Here is a 23,257-nt window from a genome sequence, read left to right as displayed (position 1 = left end):
AAATCTACCATTTGGATAAGGAATGCAAAAAAAAAAAAAAAAAGGCAAAAAGGCAACAGCAACAAACTCTGCTACAAGGTCATGCTGACTAGGACTCATTACCAGTGGAAAAAGAGAGCTGAAGAAATTGTAAGTTCTTTAACTGACTAAACTCTGAAATTACTTTTGGATGCCTAGAAATCTCTAATATTTGTCATCCTTTTCTAGGTAAAAAATATGTTACAGTCCTTCAGAAGTTATTAATATCTTCATATATTGCAACAATGGCATGTATTTCTACTTATTCTCAAGAGGTGTTTTGGGCCTGGGATCAGCTTAGAGGCTCTTCTCTGGACTCATTCCAAGAGCTAAATATTTTTCTCAAGCTGGGACAAAATATAAGTGTGCTCTTCAGTTAGGCCTCTACAGATTCCTTGGAAGCATTATCTTATGTGCTACATTTTCTGCACTGTCCTGCAATCTACCCTTGCATTATCAGTATATCTGAAAAGGGAATTTTGCATCCAGAACTTCTGTAGTTCAGCACACAAAACACATCTATAAATGAAGAGCTTATATATACATACTGACTCTTTGGAAAGCAGAAACATTCTGAAACCTTCATGAAAAAATATTTAGTTGAAAACCCAACACTGAGAGTACTAGCAAATGCCTGACTGAATTGATTCAAACACCAAAATTACATTCCCTTCCCCATTATGGGTTTAATGAAGTCTCATTTATAACTTCTAGTATAAAGTACAAGGTAATAGAAAGAATCCATATTTTTCTCTACTGGTGTTTTGTCTTATCATTAGATACTTTTTGAATATGCATTGCTGTGTGAGCACATGTACGTATACCTCACATATGTTACTCCTGTTTAAAAAATTCTGAACTGTGATTAAGGTTTGGAGGTCCCTGGATAAGAGACCTGACTCCATTTCCCCCAGTGGCAACTTTTTATGCATTATTGAACTTAATAGTTCAGACAGCACTAAAGTTCTTAATGAATATAAGCATTGAGTTTTTCTTTTTTAAAAAAATTCATTTTGGGTGAAAGAGTTACTGTAATTCAGTTGGTATTGAAAAGCTCTATCAGTCTTTATTATGTCCCTAGTATAGTTGCAAACAAAAAGCTTTTGTATTGCTGATCTTAATGGTCTACTGTGTACATGTATGAAATTAACAAAACCAGAAATTAATATAGATATTTTACAAGAATGTTTGTCTCTAAATATTCATCTTTGCAAAATGTTTCCTGTTTCATAAGGAGAATCAGCTGGAAGCAGAGTCCACAAATGCATGTGTGGCAGAACTAAAGGAATAAAGCAAGCATGGTGAATTTTGAGCAAATCTGGATAATGCTTTGAGGAATTATTTGGTGTGTGGTCTGAGGCAAGAAGCCACAGAGAGGCGGAAGTTAATCTTATGTACTCCCCAGCTGCAGATATGTCTTTTTGAGAGCTGACTGCAGCAGGAGAAACTGAAGAAATGACCAAGAGACCAGATTAATTCCACATGAGCCAAGTGTCAGCCTCATTATAAGTGTTTTCACTAAAGTTGAAAAGGCTTTAACTTGGATGTCTGTCATTTCAAAGCAAAGTTGTGACATGTAGAAGTAATTGTAATAAATTAAACTGAAAGAATAATGTCTGTGACACTAAAGGGGAAGTATCAATAATTTAAAAAATGGTATAAAATAAATAAAACCCAAACAAATAATTCCAGTAGCTTAACTCCAATAGATTGACAGCATTTCAGGAAAATTAAGGCACTTCCAAAAGTACATAATACATTAATAGAATAAATATTAGGAGGATGTCATGCTCTAATTTCATTTGCTGATAGGCCTGACAGTAAAGAGAGTCAAATAACAATTATATTTTAACATGGAAATGATACAGATCCTTGAGATGAAACACCATAAGGTTCATATCTTCAAAGCAAAAGAAATTTTAACATTGCTTGTGATCACAACGCTCATACCAGATCCATAACCAGCATAACCAGATCCGGTTTTATAGGACAGATCCAATGTCTGCCTCCACTCATGCTATTTGGTTAGGGGATCTTTCTGACACTGATTTTTGTTTTGTGCTGTGCAAGAAATCTGTGGGTAATCTTGACATAACGCTTGCAAGAGGGGTAATATCGTAATTTTTTTTTTTTAACTTGAGAGTTTTTTTCTGTTGAAAGACAAAAATACATTAATTAAGGTACACAGACAGTTAACAGATTTAACAGACAATTCTGTTAATTCTTAACAGAATTAAGAAGTAGCCTATTCTTCCCTGCTCTATCAGATGACATTACCCTCTGGTAATCGTCCTCAGTTTTTGTTTTTTTTTTCCTGGCACTTGTCATGGTGTTATTGGTATATTTCACAGATAATTGCCTTTCATAACACCCTTGCTTGTGTAGGAAGTATTGCTAACTTCATTTTATAAGTAGCAAAGAGCCAAGGAGAAATAAGACTCAAATATTCTCAGAAATTTTGAGGTACAATGGATAACCAGCATATAAGACCTAATATTCCCCAATACTTTATGCAATTCCTTATACTCAAATCTTAATTCCTGCAGACTATCCTCATGCCAGATTTTCCAGTCTTCTACCCTCTCTCTTTAAGCAGATTCCTACTCTGTGCTACTTGACAATCCCCATGAGGAGGACCATTAGGATTCCCTCATCTTCCTTTATCCCCTCAGAATTTCCACAGCACATGGTGAAGGACAATCATTCCCATAATCCTACATCATTACTCCAGTCTGTACCTTCTTCAGTCTTGTATTGAGACAAAAATCCACCGTAGTCATTAAGAATCTTTCTAAAGTTCAAATAACCTGCAAGCTCTTCTATAAAGAAAGTTGGTATTGGACCATTTCCTTCCTTTCAGACAACTGAACAGCTGCTCTGTGAGGTATTTCATTCAGATGAAAAGCATTTTCTCATCCACTGCCCTATAGCAAGGTATTTTATACCCTGCATTTACTGACAGTAATCTTTCTGTCCATAGAGTGTTCTTAAAATGTTTTTAGTATGCCAGTGCATTCAGTCTTGTAGTTTCTTAATATACAATAATCACCAGATTTTAAACAATCAGCAGCCACTGATCTTGACTGGTTTATGTCATATGAGAAAAGGAAGTACCAAGAAAAAACTAATATAGAATTGCTACATAGTTTAAATGCCACGGCAGGTACAGGCTGGGTTCCTCTTGCCACTCCTCAGGTTATTCAGACACAGAAAGCTGTGAATGAAATGGTCTGTTCATAGCACCTTGAGCACTATTTTCTTTTTAGCCTTGTCCCCCTTTCCCTGTCCAGCAGTATCTCCCACAGTATGTCATCAATAGGAAACATCATTATTCCGAGGGTAGATGGAATTACCAGTCTGCATGATCTCAGCATCTTCTCCCATCATTCTTTCCCCAGGAGCAGGGTTCCTGACAAACCAAAATCCAAGAAAAAAAGCAAAACTTCTTATATTGAATCTACCTTTAAGCCTCAGAAAGGGCAGAACCTGTACCTCCCAGTGCTTGCCCTACTGAATTTTCTATTAGCTGCTTAAGTGGTAGAAACAACTCATTGGACTAGGAAGTGAGTCTTGCTTATGTGTGCTCAGGGCTGTTTGGAAGCAAAGGTAATACTGCTTTATGAATAAAAGCTATCATACATGACTTTAAATGTCACTGTTCATAATAACTGGACTTGCACATGTGACTTCATCAGCATCTTCACTTCTAGGAAGCTGAAACAATCATAATTTCCTTCCACATCTTACATTCTACTCACTTTCTAAGCTATTTGTGTCAGAACCACATGAAGTGAAAATTTAAAGAGCTTGCAATGGTTTGTAGGTCAGAATGCCCAGTGAAACTAGGTTTGTCATAATTTTCTGCTCCAGTTTACGTATGGTGGTGCCTTAACTCATCTCTTCAGCCAAAGTATGAACTGCTGACCCAGCTACTAAAACAGTAGCACCAAAACTACACATGAATCTTAAACGGGAGGTTATATTTTCAGCATCTGAAGAGGCAGAGCAACCAGGCCTAGACAGAGAAGCAGACAAACAGAAAGCAACCCCACCTTGGCTGATGAGGTTAGCTCTAGATTCTTCTTCTGTGTCTTTTCATGTTGCCATTAGTTTTGCAGTTACAGATCCTCAGTGAGCACAGAATTTCTGTGTTGCAGTTATTACCACTAGTGTTTTGACAAGGGAAAGGTGTCCTGTCATCAGAATGTGAACCACATGCACCACTCTGCTTCCTCTGAGACAGGGCAGAGGGGCAGAGTCATGAGCCCAGGTTACAGTTCAGGGGAAGGTTTTCATTAGCTTGTCTCCAAGGGAAATGTGCCACAGGTACTAAGATAATTCATGAGGATAAGAGAGGTACTTCCAGATCAACTTCCAGATTGCCCTGTGAAGGATCAGAAGTTGGACACAACAGTCATTGTGGGACCCTTCTGACTTGGGATATTATACAGCTCTACAGATTTATGACAGGGTTTATATTTTTGTTGTTTACATTCAGGAAAAAACAGAGAAAAAAGAAGTATCTGGGAAATAAATGAGAAAAAAATTTGTTGTGTTGAAATTAAAAGACCGCCTCAGAGAACATTGGAAGCTTTAGCATCTCCTAAAATGTCATAATAAAACTGTGAGAAGAAGACACTAAACAGCAGTCTTATAAAATATTAATTGTGTTAAATGCAGTCATCTCCTATTCCATTCCAGAGCACACATTTTCCCTTGCTCACTGCAGCAACAAACTTGTAACTATGTATCTGCTTCAAATCCTAATGATAAGCTTGCAAAATATGACATATTTGATAACACACCACCAACCAAAACACTGTACTCCACTCTATTCCTTGCTCCAAAAGTCAAACCACTTGGCATTCTAGGGTAACTTGATGTCCTTCAGGTATATGTTTCTCTTAACAAATATAGCTTGTAGTATTAGCATACTGAAAAAATTAAGAAAAACCAACCAACTAAAATCCCACTTTTTTTTTTTTCTTTAATGCATAGCGTGTAGCTCTTTCAAATGGTTTATTACTTTCAAGGGGCAATTCACTACCCTTCTTCTTGCAAGTAGTTGATACTGAATTTGATATTAGGAATAAAGTAGGTTATTAATCTTCTCAAAGAGGATAAAATGAAGAAGAAAACCCTAGAACAGCTGCCAAATAGTATCTAATATTTACAGAACAGGGTCAGAGAAGACACAATTAAATTGGGAGTGGAACGTTCATATCCTAACACCAAGCGCACACTTTTATAGAAATTCAAAAGGCACCTTAATGTCTTCATAGTTTCAGTCTGTGACAAACAGATGTTACAGTGAGATCAGACAGAATAACACAACATCACTGGCAGTTCACAGCTGCCAAAAGGGGTAAGCCATGCTCCCCCTCTCCCCACTTCTCTCCCACTCATGACACATGCTGCCCCCATTTCTTTCTTGTCATCCTTTCTAGTACTGATCTGGTACTTGTCACACATCCCACCCACTTCCTCTAATGCGGGCACAATATCATTGATTTATACCCAGTCTCCACTTAGCACTGTGCCTTAATTCCAATTAAATAACATCCTGAATGATTCCAAAATGCTTCAGCATTCCCTCCCCAACTCCCACACATACTGACTACAGCTGCACAGCTGTGTGTCAGGAACCTAAAAGAAAACTTACATTTCATTTATTTATATGAAATGTTTGAACCTCTAATATCAGTGGCAGAATAAAGAAGAGCAAAGAGACTCCTCACAAGTCCCCCACCCCCCTCAACCCCCTCATTTTCACTTCTGCTCCCCACATAGGAAGACGAGTCAGGAATGGCAAAAAACAACTATGTCCTTCACATATGTTTTCCACCATGAAAGGAGCAGGCATCATATTTCTTTCCTAAATCAAGGTTTATGAAAGATCTGATCTTCTTCTTTATTTTTATATAACATTCATGATCATTCATATTCCTACTATCCATAACCTTTTCCTCTCTTTGACAATACCAAAAATTATGGAAGAGGGAAAAAGAAAAGGAATAAAACTGTTTGGTGTAGTTTCAACATTTCCTTTTTTCTTGAAAGTCAGCTTCGATGTGCGTGAAAATTCCTCTTTAACTGTAGAAGATATACACTCTGACAGATTATTTAGAGGTAAATGTGAAAGGGGACAGGCTAATAATTCTTTAGGCTAACTATAAAATAGGGGAATGCTTTACAGCTGACATTGTGAGTATATCAACCCAGTAATTGGATGCACGTGTTAGTAGCAGTAAAGAGGCACTGTCCAGTTGTCCACCTTACATGGGAATCTACTTTGAGCATATTCTTTGATTTACTGTTGCAATTAGAACTGAATGTTCAAAGAAAGAACACAAGTAACCTAATTTAAAAACAGTGCCTTTAAAGCCACTATTTAGTATGAGACTTGGCTTACTTGTAACCATTTCTTTCCCCTGCAACTTCTATTTGTTGCACTGTACACATGAAGCACCAAAATAAAGTTTAATAATCTGCCCAATTAATGAATTAATTTTTTAATATTCATTCAGTGATTAAAGATTTAGCCACTTCCTTCTGACTCCTACCCTTGAAGATTTTAATTCTCTTCATAAACACAGCGAGCTTTCCCAGGCTGACTTTTCAAAACTTCATGAAACACTGTTTCCTGTCTCCTTTTTACTATGTTGTAACCAACAGAGATGTTTTACAAGAAATTGGCGCAAGAACCAGAAGCAATTAGGGGAGCTAGGGAAAGATCCCTCTAGTTAACAGAACTAATGTTGGAAGCACCATTAACTACTTTTCCCTGTTAAAGTATCTGTGCAATGAAAGGATGTAAGATAGCAAAATATCACATAAAAATAAACTGTCAAAGAAGGAGAACTCGTTTGACAGTACACACAGTTAGACTAGTGGCACTAATACACCTACCAACTGAGAAACAAACATGTGCTAAGACTAACTAAACTGGTCCTCCATTTCTTATCTGGTAGTTCGGTATACATAGCCCAAAATGAGCAAGGGTTACTTTTTCATGCAGCCTCATCATGCTGACATTGGTTGGCAATGCTGATAAACAAAATATTTGTGATGTTCCAAGTGACAAAGAGGTCATTAGATGATATACCCCAGAATATTAGGATAAAGTAGTTCAGTGATATATACCACTGCAAACTGTAGTAGCAAGCATTTAAATGAGGAAGCTGAAATTTCAACCTGGTACTAGCTTGAGGAAAAAGAGACTGTAAGAGCTTGATTCAAAAAGCTCTCCATCGAATAGAAAACAATGTTTTGTCAGGGTATATCAATGTCAAGAAGGGAGTATATAAGAAATCCCAAACCGACCAAGTCATTTCTCTGCTTTGTTGACACTATCATCCCAAATACTAAGCCTAGAAATAGAAGCACAACATTATTTACATATACTTTTTTTTTCCCTATGTAGAATCTTTCTTGTGGAATTAGATTACTTTCTCATAGGAAAAATCCGCAGTCCACCTCACATGAGTTGTTGCTCTATGTTCATACAGGTACCTGCGATTTTTAACTTAAGACACAGTTTAACAAGATACGCGCATAGAAAAGTTTTCTTTTTTTTTACATGAAAGGCTCTGCAATAAATGAAAACTCCCCTATTACAGGATCTGATCTGACTCTCATTTGAAGTGAAAAGGCCCCTATTCACACACACAGTTCAAAGACATCTGAAAGTCATCTTAAAATGCCTTATTTCAAAACAGAGGATCTTATCCTATGAGTGAATGCATCCAAGATGTTTCAGAAGTGTAAGCACATTCTATACTGCTCACTCAGCTAATGCCATCTTCAAGGGAAGTTTTGACTGAGCCACTATCTGTGAACCCTCCCATTAAAACAGAAACATGGCATCTATAAACCTGTACGTCCATGTCCCTTATTTTCCTTCTTCTGGGGTTTGGGAACAAACTTCCAGTTGCTCCTAACTCTTGGGATTTTTCCCAAGTGGCTATAAGTTAGATTTATGGAGACAAAAAGACTTCTTACAACTGTGTGTTTTGAAAAGATTTATGACAGGGCTACAGTATCAGCATGGAGGGTCCACAAGGCAGGAATGAGGTAAGGGTAACAGAAGAGTGTCATGTAGACATTAAATAGTACAATTCTTTCCACATTCATAAATTCTAAGTGCCTACGGTATTATACTGCTGGTTATAAATTATATAACTGAGTTCTACAGACTAAAAGCAAAAACCAAACAAAAAAAAAACCAAAAAAACAAAAAAAAACCCAAAAACCAAACCCAAAAACAACAACAACAACAACAACAAACCTACCTGAAAATGAGAGATCATGTCCTTAAGAACATATACATTTCACAGTAAGGAACCAAGTTTTCAAATTACTTCACTCATTATTATTTTCTATTTTAAGTATTTTGATTAGTAAAGCCATAAAACAGAACTCTTTGGACAGTAAACGAGCAAAACACTAGTCAGTCTTTAGAAAAACAGTGAAAAATTCTCACATTAATTTACAAACACGTATGATAAGGAGTCATAACCCCAAACAGTTAGTTTACAAAATGTTTGGTAAGAAAAGAGTCTATTTTATCAATTATTCTAATCTGCTTGGAGCTTCATAACTGATGTTAAGGTACCTATGGCACTTTATTGTCTTTCCTGCACCAGAGGTATGGTGAAAAAAAATGAGTATCAAATGAAGTATACCTAATGAAAACACACTTAATTCTATTTTTTGGCATATAAACCAATCTAGAATACAAATACCTATTTATATGTCACGTATATATGAACACAATTAAAATCCTCATTAGTAATGTTCAGCACTTCTAGTAGTTAAGTGGTTGTTTACAATCTTTTGGGCTAAAGAATGAGGGTCAAAACTTTCTTCTTTCACTCACTATGTGGTTAAGCTTATCCCACGCTAACCAAAGCAAAAGCAAGGACTATCAGGGAATTCAAGAGTTCCTAAAGCTTAGTATAAAAGATAATTGAATACTCAGAAGAAAAGCCCGGAATATGTTAGCCTGTGGGAAGTAGCTAATTATTTCTTGCTAGCTTCCCTGACATACACTTTCATTCTGCAACAAAGTGCCTTTTTTTTTAAATAGACCACTTGGGTTGCTCAGAAGACAAATAAATAGACTATCTTTGCTTGGAATGGCTTTGCTTGAACTAAATTAGCTTACACAGTTGAGGATGCAGACCCTCGTGGTCCACCTCTTTGAGCAGAGGTGACACCAGGCAGTGGCTGTGCCGCCATCTACTGTAGGTTTTGCATAGCGCCGCTTGGTCCAAAGCCCGCAGGGATCCCTCCAGCAATCCTTCCCACTCCTCTCCAGGCTCAGTGACTCGGACTGCACTCCCTGAACGTGCACCTAAGTAAGAGCCTGGTCCTGCAATCTTCGCTCAGGCAGAACGCCCTCCACAGACTGCGGGTCAGCTGCTGCTAACGGAGTATTTGTTGTTGTTCTTCAACTAATAAGGTCTGTCCTGCAAATTTGAAGTTTGTGTGCCCTATAGTACTGTGAATGGTTACCTCAGAAGACAACTGAAAATTGTATAGCACTGAGATATACACTCAAGTTTTCTTGAACCTGCTTATCATATATCATGTAGCTTTAATGCATGTCAACCATTAATCCCAGAGAGATTCTCTATCTTAATCAAGAGCACTGTCTCAATTTTAATATTTGTCTTAAGAATCTTTTGGTGATCCCAGAGCTCAAGGTATAGTGAAAGCTTTTGTTATTGCTCTTTGGAGGATTTTTGGATTGTTGGTCCCTCATCTAGTGTGTAAGCCTCCAGAAAACACTACAGCTCTCTTTATTTGTGCTTGTGAAGGGCTCTGTCAAGAACAGGGGCAAGGACTTCACACTGTGGTGCTGTAGGACAAGGTAGTAGTTGTATTTTGAGGATCAACTTCCAGATGTAAGGAAAAATAAAATAAAGTGTCCTACATCTATCTAGTGACAGACACCTCCAGCCATGCCAAGTGCTACAAGTTCTGCCAGTTTTCTGACAGAACAGTCAGGAACCACCTGGTACTCTGCAGGTAGAGAAAGGATGATGGAATAGTTCCAAGCAATCAAGTCGGAATACAGCTGCCAGAGTAAACTTTAATTTAGTGCACTCTACACAATATTTATAGAGCTAATCCATGAACGCTGTTTGAGCCATTCAAAGGCTGGAGACTAAATTCTGCTTTCTGAATGTTTATTCTGAATTTCTCCAACTGTTCTTCTTACGTGACAGTGCTTAACTGGCAGAGAGCCATGAAGGCTGTTGTCTAATTACACAACATATCACGATCTTACAGACCTACTGATAAGGCTTTACTGCAGCATAAACGAATTTTAAACATTAGCATATGAGAAAACTAGCCTCCAAATTAGAATATTTCAGTCTTGTATGTCAATAGTCACTCTTATTTGTTTAGAAAAACATGGTTTCGGAGGGAGAAACTAATTTTAGAGATTAAATAGCTTGTAATGTTAAACAGGCTACAATTTAGTGGCCTCTCTGGCTAACCCTATGCAAGGCAGAAATGTATTCACATGTAATTACTTATTTCAGACCATGTGAGAGATACCATATCTTTGCATGGAATCAGTCCAGCTGGGGATTACAGCAGTGTTATGATAGCACTGCTACACATGATGCTGTGAAAAACACAGATTTAGTGAATTCACTTGCAACATTTTGCTACACAAACAGCCTTGAATAAAGGCACAATAAATATATTTTTAAATAGTCTCAGACTATGTTTTTACAGAAAAGACAATGTCACACTCCATATTTTAATCAGTATGAATCAGCAACAAAGAACTCTGACTTCTGTCAACAGGATGGAAATAGTTTTGAGCTGAAGGATGTTCACTAGGTCTGCTGTTGTGATGAAGTACAGTGGGGAAGCTGCAAGTTTTAAGATGACGGCAGTCCTTTCTTCACTGCATGTAATCTTCAGTGATAGGATGCAATTATGTATAATAAAGGCATTATTTTGTTTTTATATGAAAAAAACCTACATTCTCCTCTCTTTCAGCAGATACTGTGCAGATGTGGCAGTAACCATGACATCACTGAGAAGGCAATTCTCTTTCTGATACACTGACTGAAAAACCAGGACACACCGTGCACACCCCTTCCCACAGTCGTAGGGGGCTGTTCTTGCACATAGCCTGAAAAGGTAGGAACTTGTATTTGTGCATTTCAGTCTATTTTACCTCTTCTTGGCAGGACTTTGCAAAAGTTCAAGCATGTGGGTAAGTTTACTCACTGAGCAATTCTGCTGGCAAAGTGGGACTGCTCAGATCTGTACCTACTTCCCTATGTAGGCTGCTGTCAGAGTGGGCACCTTACAGCCCTTTTTGGCAGCAGTGTGCTATACAGAACGGTTTGCTGTTCTCAGAGATGCATGCAAAGCTTTCAAAATCCCATTTTAGGGGCGCTGTTCTACTCCAAATCCAAAGGTAATCTAAGAAACGCAGTTCTAGGACCTCATTCCATACAAATTCATCAAAGTTAAGCCTCCCTCACAGCTCTGCTTTTTTTAAGAATTTGCCTTTCTATGTAATACAGAACGGGAGGTGGTAAGATTCAGCTGCTTTGACATCTAAAGCATTTATAAACATTAGAATGTGTGATAAAGCATGAAGTTGCAAGGTGGAGCAAGTGAAGCAGCGACACATGATACTCCAACCCTTTTCTCACTGTTTCTAAAGTTATATTATGGTATTTACCAGAAATACAGCTGAATTAACAGTCGTGTCTGTCATATAGCAAGGCAACCTGCTGAAGAACTCTGTATTTTACACATTAGCTAGCAAGGGATCTACTTAATTCGCTTCCAGTTGTTTTAATTTAACAGCAGATTTATTCCCGGGTTTATCTGGATTTATGTAAAACAACACAAGAACCAAAATGTGGTTCTTTACCAGTTGAAGAAAGCCTTAGAGTCTCCTCGAGTTGCTTAACAGAGCTTACTTTCTCAGCATGTTCTTATAGTGGGACATAGTCAGTTAAGATTTATAAGAGAAAGCAATACATTGTGATTTAGTACAGTTCAGTTTGAGACTGCACAGGCAGGAAAACCAAGTAAAGGGTATGTTTCTAGCACTAACAGCCAAAAAATTACATTACCAGAAGCATACTATTACTAAGCATCTAATTAGTTCTAGAGAAAAGCTCGAAACTTCAGCTATGGGGACCGCCATATGACTTTGGCTCCGAAATAATTTATTAAAAAAAAAAAAAAAAAAAAAAAAAAAAAAAGAGAGAGAGAGAGAGAAAGAAAGAAAGAAAAGGACAATGAAACGCGTGTGAGGTCTGTGGGAAGGCAGCCCCAGATGTTTACAATGGAGCGAGTAGCGGTATAGCGGCGCGGCAGCCCGGGACCGGCGGGGCGCAGCGCGGCACCGCCTCCGCCGCACGGCGGGCGGCAGCGCGGGCGCGCACGGGCTCCGGCTCCGCGGGCAGCCCCGGCGGGAGCCCGGCCCCGGGAATGAACAGCCCTGCTCCGGGAGCGGGCCGCGGGGAGCGGAGCGTGCGGGCAATCGATTAATTGTTCCAATGCAGCGCTCTCGTCAAGGCGCCCTAATGACAGGGGATAATGATTTTCAGATTCAGGAGACAATGTCCCCCACACACTCCCCGCCACTTCCTTGCAAATCTTTCTAATTTGCTCTTCTGCCTGGCGAAGAAACAAACGGTGCTCAGCGAGGCCATTTGCAAAACAAATGTAACCGGAGCGGTTCGCAGATACGGGCTGTCGGGGAGCGGCGTCCCTGAGGAGCCGAGCCGAGCCCACCCAGCCCTGCCGTGCGCCCCCTCCCCTCCGCGGCGCCACCTCTCCCTCTCCCGTCCCTTCCTTCCCTGCCCGGCCGGGGCTCGGGCGCTCGGCCCGGGGAGCAGCGGCCCCTGCCAGGCAGCGCGGCGGCAGAGCCGTACTTACTGAACGGGCAGTTCTCCTTCTTGGTGCCGCTGACCTTGCCGTTCTTCTCGATCTTGAGAAAGTACTTGTTGTAAGAATAGAGCTTCCTCTTGCGCACGTCTCCTTGGAGGTGATTGTAGCTCCGCACGTGTCTCCCCGCACTGGAAGGAGAGGAGAAGGACGAGGGGAAGGAGGAGGATGATGAAGAAGAGGAGTTGGTGGCCTCCGGGGACAGCATGTCCTGGCCGAGGTCATGGCAGGTGACAGGCACAGAAGACACCAAGAAGAGCAGCAGCAAGCAGCAACAAGGCAGGTGGGAAAAGGCTGAGGCACCATTTGTCAGTATCCATTTGCACATTGTACTGAAACTCTGCGCGTTGGAAAATGTCTTATCAAATGAAACATACTGGAAGGGTAAAACCTGGTAAAAGGCAAGTGGAGAGACGGTGGTTGCTGCTTCTGGTTAGATTCGTCTGAGCTCTGATCTGGCCTGAAGTAAGTGCACCAACATCCATAACTCAGGGGACAAATCGCCTCAGAAGTTGCTGCCTTTTAATCCTTCGAGTCCTCCCTCAGAAAAAAGAGCTGTTTGTTGTTGGTTTGGTTTTTTGGTTTTTTTTTTTTTTTTGGGTGGGGGGGTTGCTGTGGTTAATCCTCTTTTCTTTTTCCCTTCCCCACCCCCCCACATGCACACATACTCCCCAACCTGGTTTGAGACTTTCCAGTAGTTATTTTGTTCTCTTCCTCACTCCTTTCTTCACCATCTTAGATGCAGAAAGGTCTGAAAAATAGATGACAGCAAAGTCAATGACAACAACAAAAACAACGACTAAGAAAATAATAGCCAGCGGAAAGGGGTGCCGGAATGGATTTTTCATACATACACCTTTACACACACGCGCACTCACACTTTGTGGCTTTGCACCTTCTTCTGATCCCCACCCTTTTGCCTTTTTGCAAATCCCAAACCAGTTGCACAACGCGTCCTTCTCTCACTGACAACCCCAGAGGAGGAAGTTTCTTTGTTTTGCTTTGAATTCTCCAGAACAGTATTAAAAAAAAAAAACCGAGAGAAAGAGAGAAGGAGAAATCCCAACTTGTCCCCCGCCCTTCCTTTCCTTTCCCTCCCCCTGTGGTTGTAAACAGGTTGGAAGCTGTAGCCTAAATGTCAGCGATTACAAGTCAGAGGTGGGATGTGCCTCTGGTGGTCAGCCCTTATTTGCAGGGGGTCAGGCAGTGGTGGGACATCTGAAACCTTTTTGCAGCTGGAGCGAGCGGTGCCTGCTGCGGAGGCAGCCCCGGGAGCTGCCCTCGCTTCCTCCCGGGCTGCGGCAGCCGCCGCCTTCGGCTCGCTGCTAATTGCTCCTAAAGCGTCCTTCTCCTCGGAGCGCCGGCCACCAGCATGGCTTAGAGACTCATGCTTTACTAATTTCCCTGTCTTCCAAGTTGAACCAATCCCCTCCAGGGAGGCTTCCCTCCCCCTCACTCTCCCCCCACACTCTCTCTCTCTCCCCCCCCCCCCCCCCCCCAAATAGAAAAAATCTCAACCAACCAACCTCCTCCCCTAAAAAGCCTCCCCAAACTAACAAAAACCAACCCCCAAAACCCCAACTTGTTTTCTACTGGAGGGTTTTATTTTATTTTTTTTGGCAGTGAAGTGATTGAGAAAGCCACCTGGAGCTTGTTGCCTGCTAGACCTCCCCCTCCCCCCCGCTGGAGGAGGGGTTGGGTGGAGAGGTTGGAAAGGAGTATATACTACAGGCAGACCCTGGAAAAGCAGATTATATACTGGTCAGAGAGAGTAAAAAGGGAAGAGACATAATTAGCTCCTTTTCCTTCTTCTCTGCCAGCTTGCATGGAGGTCTTTCTCCCTCCTTCAATGAATCACTGATTTCTCGCTTCCGTTGCTGAAATAAAAAGTTCACACTTTAGCCTGCTCTTCCTTTTAAGCCTCTCAAGATTTATTGTGTCTCTTTCCCCACCCTCACTCTCCTTGTCTCAAAAGAAATCAGGGCCCTAAATGACCATTTTCTAATTGCTAACATGAGTCGTTTACTGAATCACGCATCTGACTTCAAAGCAAAAGGGATTTTATTGGCATTGCAAAGGTTTCCCCGTAAAATCTGTCTGAATACTTTGCTGTCTTTTTAATTTTTTTTTAAAAACTAATGCAGATTCCCTTGCCAGAAAGAAACAATTTTTCCATTTTCGAGGCTATTTTAAGCGATTTTTCAAGCTATTATTTTCCTGGAGGGGCATATGTTGTTGGTTTTTCCTATGATTCCATCTCTTCTAGTAGATTTATCATTTCACATACTGAGTGTCATGACAGTTTCATATTTCTAGCCCATCACTGAAGTGTCAACTTTCCCCGCAATCAACAAGCATCTTCCATATGATGTGCTATCTTTTAACACCAGAATAAAGCATCAGAAACTGACAGGGTATGGGCAGCATGCAAGATATTATATTTTAGTCAGTATTTAGCCATGTTAAATACCTGTTTTGGAACACGAGTGGATGGAACATTTGCTAAGAGAATGGAATATCAAAGAAATAGGTACAGAAACACAGTGAGTAGCTCAATAAGCAAACCCAAAACTTTTTTGAAATACAGGCAGTTAAATAATGCAGATCAGTGGAATGCAATGGAAAACCTCCTATGTGATTCCATTTGGCATTTGGAGTAAATCTTAGTTTAAACAACAGAAAATGCAGGAAGAGCAAACAGTTCTAAAATTAGACTGATTCATTAGATTAGGATGTTAAATATATTGTTAACTTCACAAGAGAAATTAGAAATTATTTTCAACAATTGTGGTGTTTATCCTGGAGAGAGTTGGCTCCTAAATTTATGTGTTCAGCTGCTGGGGGTGACATTTAAACAGCCTTAAAAATGAAACCATTTAATGTTAGAATCAATATGTTTTACGATGTTGTTTATGGTACTTCAGATTATTTATTCTGCATGTATTTGCACTGAGTGCAAAGCATTTCAAAAATCTTTCTTTTTGCAAATCTGATTTAGGCTTTCCTTTTGCCTAAGGCTTTTCCTTTTGGTAATTAATTTTATAAAAGCAGAGAAACAAGAAAAAATGTAAAGCAAACCACTCTTTTCTGTGAATGCCTGAAAGCTTACATGTGTGTCTACAAAACTTATGTCAATGTTTGAGTGCTGCCTGGGTCATGAAGGATACAAGACATTATTTTTAAAATTGAAGTAATTTTGATTCCGACAGCTTAAATTAGAAACAATTTCCATAATATCTTAAACTTTTAGATTTGAGTATGTCTTTCTTTTTGGTTTTTCTCTTTTTCCTGTCAAATGTTGGAAAATAAAGCAAATTGGCATTTTAGGATCTCTAGTGGGAGTTAGAAATAATTTGGGGGTTAAACAGCCATAATTAACCCTGAAAAAATAGGTACTGTCTTGAACTAACTCGAGAAGAGTTGTGCTTAAACCTATTTCTAGCTCATGATTATCTATATATTGGTTGCAAGATTTTGTACTTAAGAACAGAAAATTCAACACGCGCAGAATTTCTCAAAAGATCTGCTTCTGGCAGGTGCAATATTCAGGGCAGTACTTTAAACTACTGCAACGCATAGAGTCCTTTTCTGTCCTGTGTGATGACAAGGAGGGCATTTACAAAACAGAGTCCAAATGAAAAGCTGACATAGCTTTTTAGATTATATCTCATTCTTTTTTCTACCTTCTGTATAGCCTTTCTTTTATAGCACAGTTGAATCCCTAAATACCCCACTACTTTGTATTGTCAGGTCACCTCTTAGGTTAGCCTGAGAAAGCCTGAGAAAAGTTCCACAGGAAAGATCCACTATTTAACGGAATTCAATCTGTCCCAATAGATTTGAATCACTAACATAAATGTATGAATGTAGATTATATCTCTGTAATGAGGCCTGAATCATTCTCAGTTACTTCAAAGGCCTGAAATTCAACCTTCCTTTTTAGCAGCAACAATCAGACCTTAATGGGTTTCTTTATTAATTGTTCCATTGCTAAGCTTGAAAAGCAGCTACCTTCAGTACAAGTCCTAGACGAGAAATGGTACCTGCTGCTCAAAACCAGTAATTCTGTTTTGCCTTTTACCACTGCAAAATTCTGCAAAATATCTCCCGCACTGCAGTTTTATAAATTATGAATTACATTGACCCATCCAGAATGAAATAAAGAAAACACTTTCCAAAAAATTTGTAAAAAAGTGTAAAATATATTTAAAGAATTTTCTTTTTGAGATGTTTTCTCTCTAAAGTATATTTAGAGAAATAAGTTGTACAGGTGAATTTTAATGAAAAAAAGGCTAAAATTATTTTTAAAATACTTATAGCAATAGCTTATGTCATGTATTTGTCTTTTCATCAGCAAGGAGGCAAATTTGCGGGTTTTTGGGTTGGGTTTTGTTGGGGTTTTTTTGGGTTTTTTTTGTTTTTTTTCCCTAGTTAAGTAGGTGACTTGGATCAGACAAAGATTATTTTAATGAAGTTGGAATAAATTTTGCCTTGCATGATTTCCCTTAGTCAATGTCCTATTTTTTCTGATGACGTAAATAAGTTCTGTTTATGCCCTTGGGTATTAATATAATCAACTTATTCCCAGATGTCACTAGCCCCTCAGTTTAGATTGCTAGATTGCCATCATGAACATTTGCTGCTTACAGTATGATGAGAGATGCACATGTATCTTCTGGTCATGGTACCCAATTCTGTTCTTATTCAAGGTATTGGGAAATTTGCCAGTGATTTCATTGAGAGGGATTTCAGCCAGGATTGTCACTGCCAGAGAGGCAGCTCTGCCAGAAACAAGGTGTGGAATGCCAAACACATCAATGGCTCAGATGCCTCCCTCTGTACATCAATTCCAAACTGCAGAACTTGGTATTATTGTAAAACACGGAATCATGGAATTGCTGATTCTGTGAACACTGAGATCATCAAGTCCAACCTGTGATTGAACACCACCTTGTCAACCAGACCATGGCACTGAGTGTGATGAGTCTTTCCTTAAACAGCTCCTGGTGACTCCACCACATACCTGGGCTGCCCATTCCAATGTTTAATCACCCTTTCTGTGAATAAATTCTTCCTAAAATCCAAGCTAAAGCTCCCCTGGTGCAGTTTGAGGCCATGTCTTCTCTTTCTGTCACTGGTTGCCTGGCCGAAGAGACCAACCCCCACCTGGCCACAGCCTCCTTTCAGGCAGTGGTGGAAAGTGATACAGCTGCCCCTGAGCCTCCTTTTCTCCAGGACAAACACCCCCAGCTCCCTCAGCTGCTCCTCACAGCACTTGTGCCCCAGACCCTGCCCCAGCTCCATTGCCCTTCTCTGGGCTCTCTCCAGCCCCTCAGGGCCTTTCCTGCAGTGAGGGCCCAGCCCTGGACACAGCACTGGAGGTGTGGCCTCAGCAGGGCCCAGCACAGGGGGACAATCCCTGCCCTGGCCCTGCTGGCCACAGCATTGCTGATCCAGGCCAGGATGCCATTGGCCTTCTTGGCCCCCTGGGCACAGCCTGCCTCATGTTCAGCTGCTGTAACCAGCATACCCAAGTTGTTTTCTGCTGGGACACTTTCCACTCTGTCCCAGCCTGTGGCACTGTATCTCTGAATTACAAAGAAAAGGCAGTGGCACGTAGCAGCAGCCATCAATGAGACAGGTTGTTTGATTTGAGACACAGTGCTGCTTGCTGAAATATTTACAGAGTGTAGTTCATGTCCCCTAACAACAGGAACTGAATGACATTGAATTTTATCTAATAAAATATGTCTTAAAGCTTGAGAAAAAATAATGTTTCAGGTTTTTTTCTTCTGAAAAATCTGCAAAATCACAATTTAATCTCTATTTGTTACCATTTCATTTACCTCTGTGACATTGAAAAAGTGTCAGAATACTAATATTATTCCAATATTATGTATAAGAATTAAGTATATAAACTCTTAAGTTGTCAAAGATCAAGCCTGCAGGTGGTGTAACTCATCAGTGTTTTTGTAGCTGGAATAAAAGACATAAATCCAGAACACTATTTTAGCTGCCTGTAATGGGACTTGGTAGTGACAGCATACTCCTTGCTCCTCTGTGTAAACTCCTTTCCAACCAAGTATCCAAAAATGGAGAAGAACTCAAGCAGAGTTTAGCAAAGGTTAATAAAATACATGTTTTACCATTTCATTTTTATTTCAAAACCACTTGTGTTTCTAGATCAGACATAACAGAGACACAGAAAATGTGTCTGAGATAACCAAAATGTAGCTGAGATAACCAGCCAGAGCTGGTTCCACCAGCCTAGAGTCAGTGGCGAGAATGGCCAAGTGCCCTTGAGGCAGGCTGAGTCCTCCAGAGATGAGTGATATGCCACTCACTCTCTGACATCTGGTGGAAGAGCAAAGCATTGGCTGGGCTAGCACTGCCACAGGTGATAGGTAATGATTAACTGGAATATACCCTGTCCCATGTCTTTCTTTTGAGAAACACAAACAGAAGGTAAAAGCCCTTAGAAATGCACAGGTCGTCATCTTGTGAATAGACATATAAATTGTGGGTCCAGGAGGATTTTGTTGCATTACTTAGATTAATAGTATTAATTACTATTAGTGGTGACTCTGTCATGGATGCGTTGGCAAAACTGTCTGAATGCTGCACTTCAAGCAAACTATTAACAAAGTGGTTTATTCTCTCTAAGATGCTAATTGTAGTTATTCCCTCAAAATACATTCATGGTTACATTGTGCCTGACAAAAAAATTTACAAAGAGATGTATGACATTTTGAAATATCTGGATAACTTTTGTTTGGTAAATACAACTATTAAGAGAAGAATAAGAAATAAGTAAAAAATGCATTCTGTGAAGGTCAGCAAGAGGAAATTACAGACCCACAGACACTGAGTTGTAGTGCCATAAGTAGCTATGTGTGTGGGTTGGACAATGACCATGTTTAGTAATGGTCTGCTGGCAGCCAGTTTTGCTTACTCTGTGGCACAAATATAATCAAAAAGGCAGTATTTTCAAGGAGGTACTTCAGTCTTAGAGGATTTGTTTTTCTTTTTTCATACTACCGTAAATGAGGACCACTTAGATTCTCCTATAAATATGAGCAATTCAGAACAAACCAGCCAGAAGAAGCCAAGAAGAGGCAAGAGATCCATTAGGCCTTTGCAGATTATTTTCTCCTCCCACTTAGTGTCATCTAAGCCTGTATTTTCCATGGGGAATCCTACTAAAGCTTTGAAGAAATATTTTGGGCATTCTGACATACATTCCATATGAGCATATACACCTGTGAGTATTCTATGTAATGTGTAATGGCAACAGTAATTATTCCCCTCCTCCCCTTCCGCCGCTGCTGTTTTATCTATTTCTACAGCTTTTTCTCAAGATGCAGAAAACAGATAATATGGTGCCCAAATGTCATCTTTGGGTTTCTGAATGGTTTCTGTTTACTAGAAAAAGTTGGTTGTGGTTTGTTTTTTTATTTTTTTAAAAATTTTTTTAATGTTTTTTGGGTTTTTTCGCGGGGGGCGGGGGGAGGGGGGGGAATGTAACAGATAAAAAATTATAAGTGCTTTTTCACACACAGGGGTGTGTACCCTAAAAGGTGCTAACTATCCTGTACTCTACCTGTATTCGATCACAATCCATTTCAGAAAGGCAGCAAAGCCATACTAAAACTCCACAGCACCATCCTTCTTGAGTGCTACTGAAAGGGAGTGAATAAGTCACTTCCAGGCTTTGCTCGTGGAGCTATTTGAAACAGAGCTGACAGCTAGGAACATCAGCCCAACAGCTGAACACACTTGCCTCACCACAGGCGACCAGGGTAGCCAGCTGGGCTCCCTCTGAGCTGGTTAATAGCTCACACATTGCAGGGGGAGCTCACACATTGCCTCTTCTTTGTCAGCTAATTTGTAGCAGTCACTGGGATAACTTCTGTGAGTAAGCACCTCTCAGCGTGAGGAAGGGCGATGGAAGTGAGCCCTCGGCTGGCAGAGGAGCCTGAGGCATGGCCGGGAAGGAAGGGACAGCTCCCCATGTCTCCTGCTACACAGGCAGGACTGGAGCTGCTGCTAAGCCAGGCTGGGCAGGTGTCAGTCTTCTCCAGTGTGGCATCACCCAGGGGATGTGCAGCAGAGTGGGAAATGTAGGGGACATTCCACCTGTATTTCCACATAATTGCCGTGCAGGGCTGGACACCACCCCTCTGAAGACTGTGCCTTTGCACTTTTATATGGCAGACATGTCTCCGAAGATGCTATGAAGGCAAGAACCAAAAGTGGAGGCAGCTTGAACGCAGAGGATTTTTTCCCTAAATGCTTTGCAGCTCAGAACATACTCATACACTTAATGCTATATGTAACAACACGATGACTCAGATATAATTGTGCAGCTAGATAGACTCTTATTGTTTAGGCCTGAGTTTCAAAAAATAGCCAGACTCTGCTGTTTTCTAGTTTCTGTATCAAAGGATGAGTCCCCCAAAGTCAGCTTATTGCTGAGATGTGATCTTCTAAAAGATTATTTTCATCTGTTATATGGTACTCTCCAGCTGCAGATTATGGTTTTGAAAATGCAGCTTAATTAGTTCTATATTTATTAGCAGATTGTTTAACTTTTTATTAAGATCAAACACAGAGAAAAAGGATAACAATACAGTATCTTCTTTCCAGCATTATTTAAAATGTTTGCAGCATGTTAAAGATTTAAGCAGGCCTCTGAAGAGCAGTCATCCATTCTGCAAGGCTTAAGGAGATTATTTTTCTTTATGGCATATGGCTAACAACTGGCCACACAGAACCGAACCATGTTGCCAGTTACTGATGATAATGATTAGCTCCTAAATGCCAGATTTGGTAAAATTAATGTTGCATTTCGTGCACCCTATATGTAGTTCAAAGCAAGAAACCTTGAAAATTACACAATTTGTTTTTGTTTGTTTGTTTGTTTGGGGTTTTTCTTTTTTTTTGTATGCCAATAATTGCTAAAATACCTTCCCTGGATATTTCTAAATATGAGCAATACTGCTGCAGGTCTTGTTTTCTGGTTAATTTTTGGTTGTTAGTTTGGGTTTTATTGTCTGTTGATGTTGGTCTTTTTTGGTTAGTTTGGTTTTGGTTTTGGTGGTTTAGTTTGGTTTGGTTTAGTTTCTGGGTTTTGGGAGGAGGTTTTTTGGCTTTTCTTCAGGTTGGTTTGTTTGTTTGTTTTTGGTGCAGCTCAGTCATACATACTCCCTAAAGCAGACTGGGATTTGTGATACCAAGAGACATTAATGATCATAACAAGCAACAGAAGCTTGCATATATGGTAAAAGATCATTCTGAGTAGCTTTCAAAAGTGTACAAGAACTTCATGCACCCAGAGCATAGAGGAGGCCAAGGAAGGAGGGTTTATATGCATTCTTTCTCATTGACCTTGCTTGTGATGCTGCCTTGCCTCTGATATTCCTTCCAGCTCTGAATCATCAAGTTCTTCTATTCATGTGATTACTGTGCAGAGAATGTCATCTTGGAGCCATTTATATCTATCTAAATGATATAAACAGGAAAGGGCACGTTATTTAGTTGTGGCAAGAGGAGCTTGTGTTGACTGCAAGAGGAGCTACATACCTTCAAAATACTGCCTGAGCAGAGGAGAGCATATGGAAGTGCTGAATAGGTAGGCTGACCTATGAAATCTGCAGATTGAATATGGGTAAATATATTTGCTTAGCTTCTGAGGCATCTAAGACCAGTGTGTTTGATGCCTTCTGAACTTCTGTGAGTCTGTTGTACAGACAGTTTAACAAAACAGTGGTGACCCTTGTTTCAGACTTGCCCAGGTCAGCTTTGCTTGTTGGTGCTTTTGTCAGATATACATCAAAAGGCAGAAAACACTTCAACTAATTAACAATTCTATTAGTTAGTTAGTTAGTTAGTTAGTTCGTTACCTAGTAAAGTGGCAGGTTAATGTTTCCTACAAAAAGCTCTGGGCATGAGAGAGTGCTAGCTAGATTCATCATAACTGAATGGCAATTAAAAGAATTTATAATAGTATTTACAGACAATGTATTGATTCAAACCATACAATTTGATTACTAAACAATATTTCTGTGATCATACATATATATTTGTCAAGAACTCATGTAATCAGATAAACCACCAGAAGTCAGGTTTCTGAGGAGAGGGAGAAGAGGGAACTAAATCTCTTAGTTTCTCTATGGTTTGCAGAAATTGTGTTCCTCCAGAAGTCTAAGACAGTTAGCTTGTCCACAGCTGCAGTGGACAAGTTATTCCCTGGTGGCCTTCAGAAAAAATGTCTTGCAATTGTTTAGTATCATCAGATAGG

At 39.9% G+C, this 23,257-nt stretch overlaps 1 protein-coding gene across 3 annotated transcripts in view; it reads right to left on the bottom strand.

The window, feature by feature from the left end:
* The window catches only part of FGF10 (fibroblast growth factor 10), a 59,913-nt gene extending 45,986 nt beyond the window's left edge, over window positions 1-13,927 (bottom strand). For 2 of the 3 annotated variants that reach the window (XM_058823593.1, XM_058823595.1), the window contains exons 1-2: window positions 13,836-13,927; window positions 12,949-13,708 (exon numbers count right to left, since the gene is read on the bottom strand). In XM_058823593.1, the coding sequence (XP_058679576.1) occupies window positions 12,949-13,285 (337 nt within the window). In that variant the 5' untranslated portion in view covers window positions 13,286-13,708; window positions 13,836-13,927. Of the gene's footprint in view, window positions 1-12,948; window positions 13,709-13,811 lie in introns of all 3 variants that reach the window. The other variant, XM_058823594.1, reaches the window with a different exon arrangement.
* Between the last annotated feature and the right edge of the window lie 9,330 nt (window positions 13,928-23,257).

This window comes from Ammospiza caudacuta, chromosome Z (assembly GCF_027887145.1).
Source record: "Ammospiza caudacuta isolate bAmmCau1 chromosome Z, bAmmCau1.pri, whole genome shotgun sequence".
Lineage (NCBI taxonomy): Eukaryota > Metazoa > Chordata > Aves > Passeriformes > Passerellidae > Ammospiza > Ammospiza caudacuta.
The sequence above is the reverse complement of the archived record's forward strand: the minus strand, read 5'-3'. Positions and strand labels throughout refer to the sequence as shown.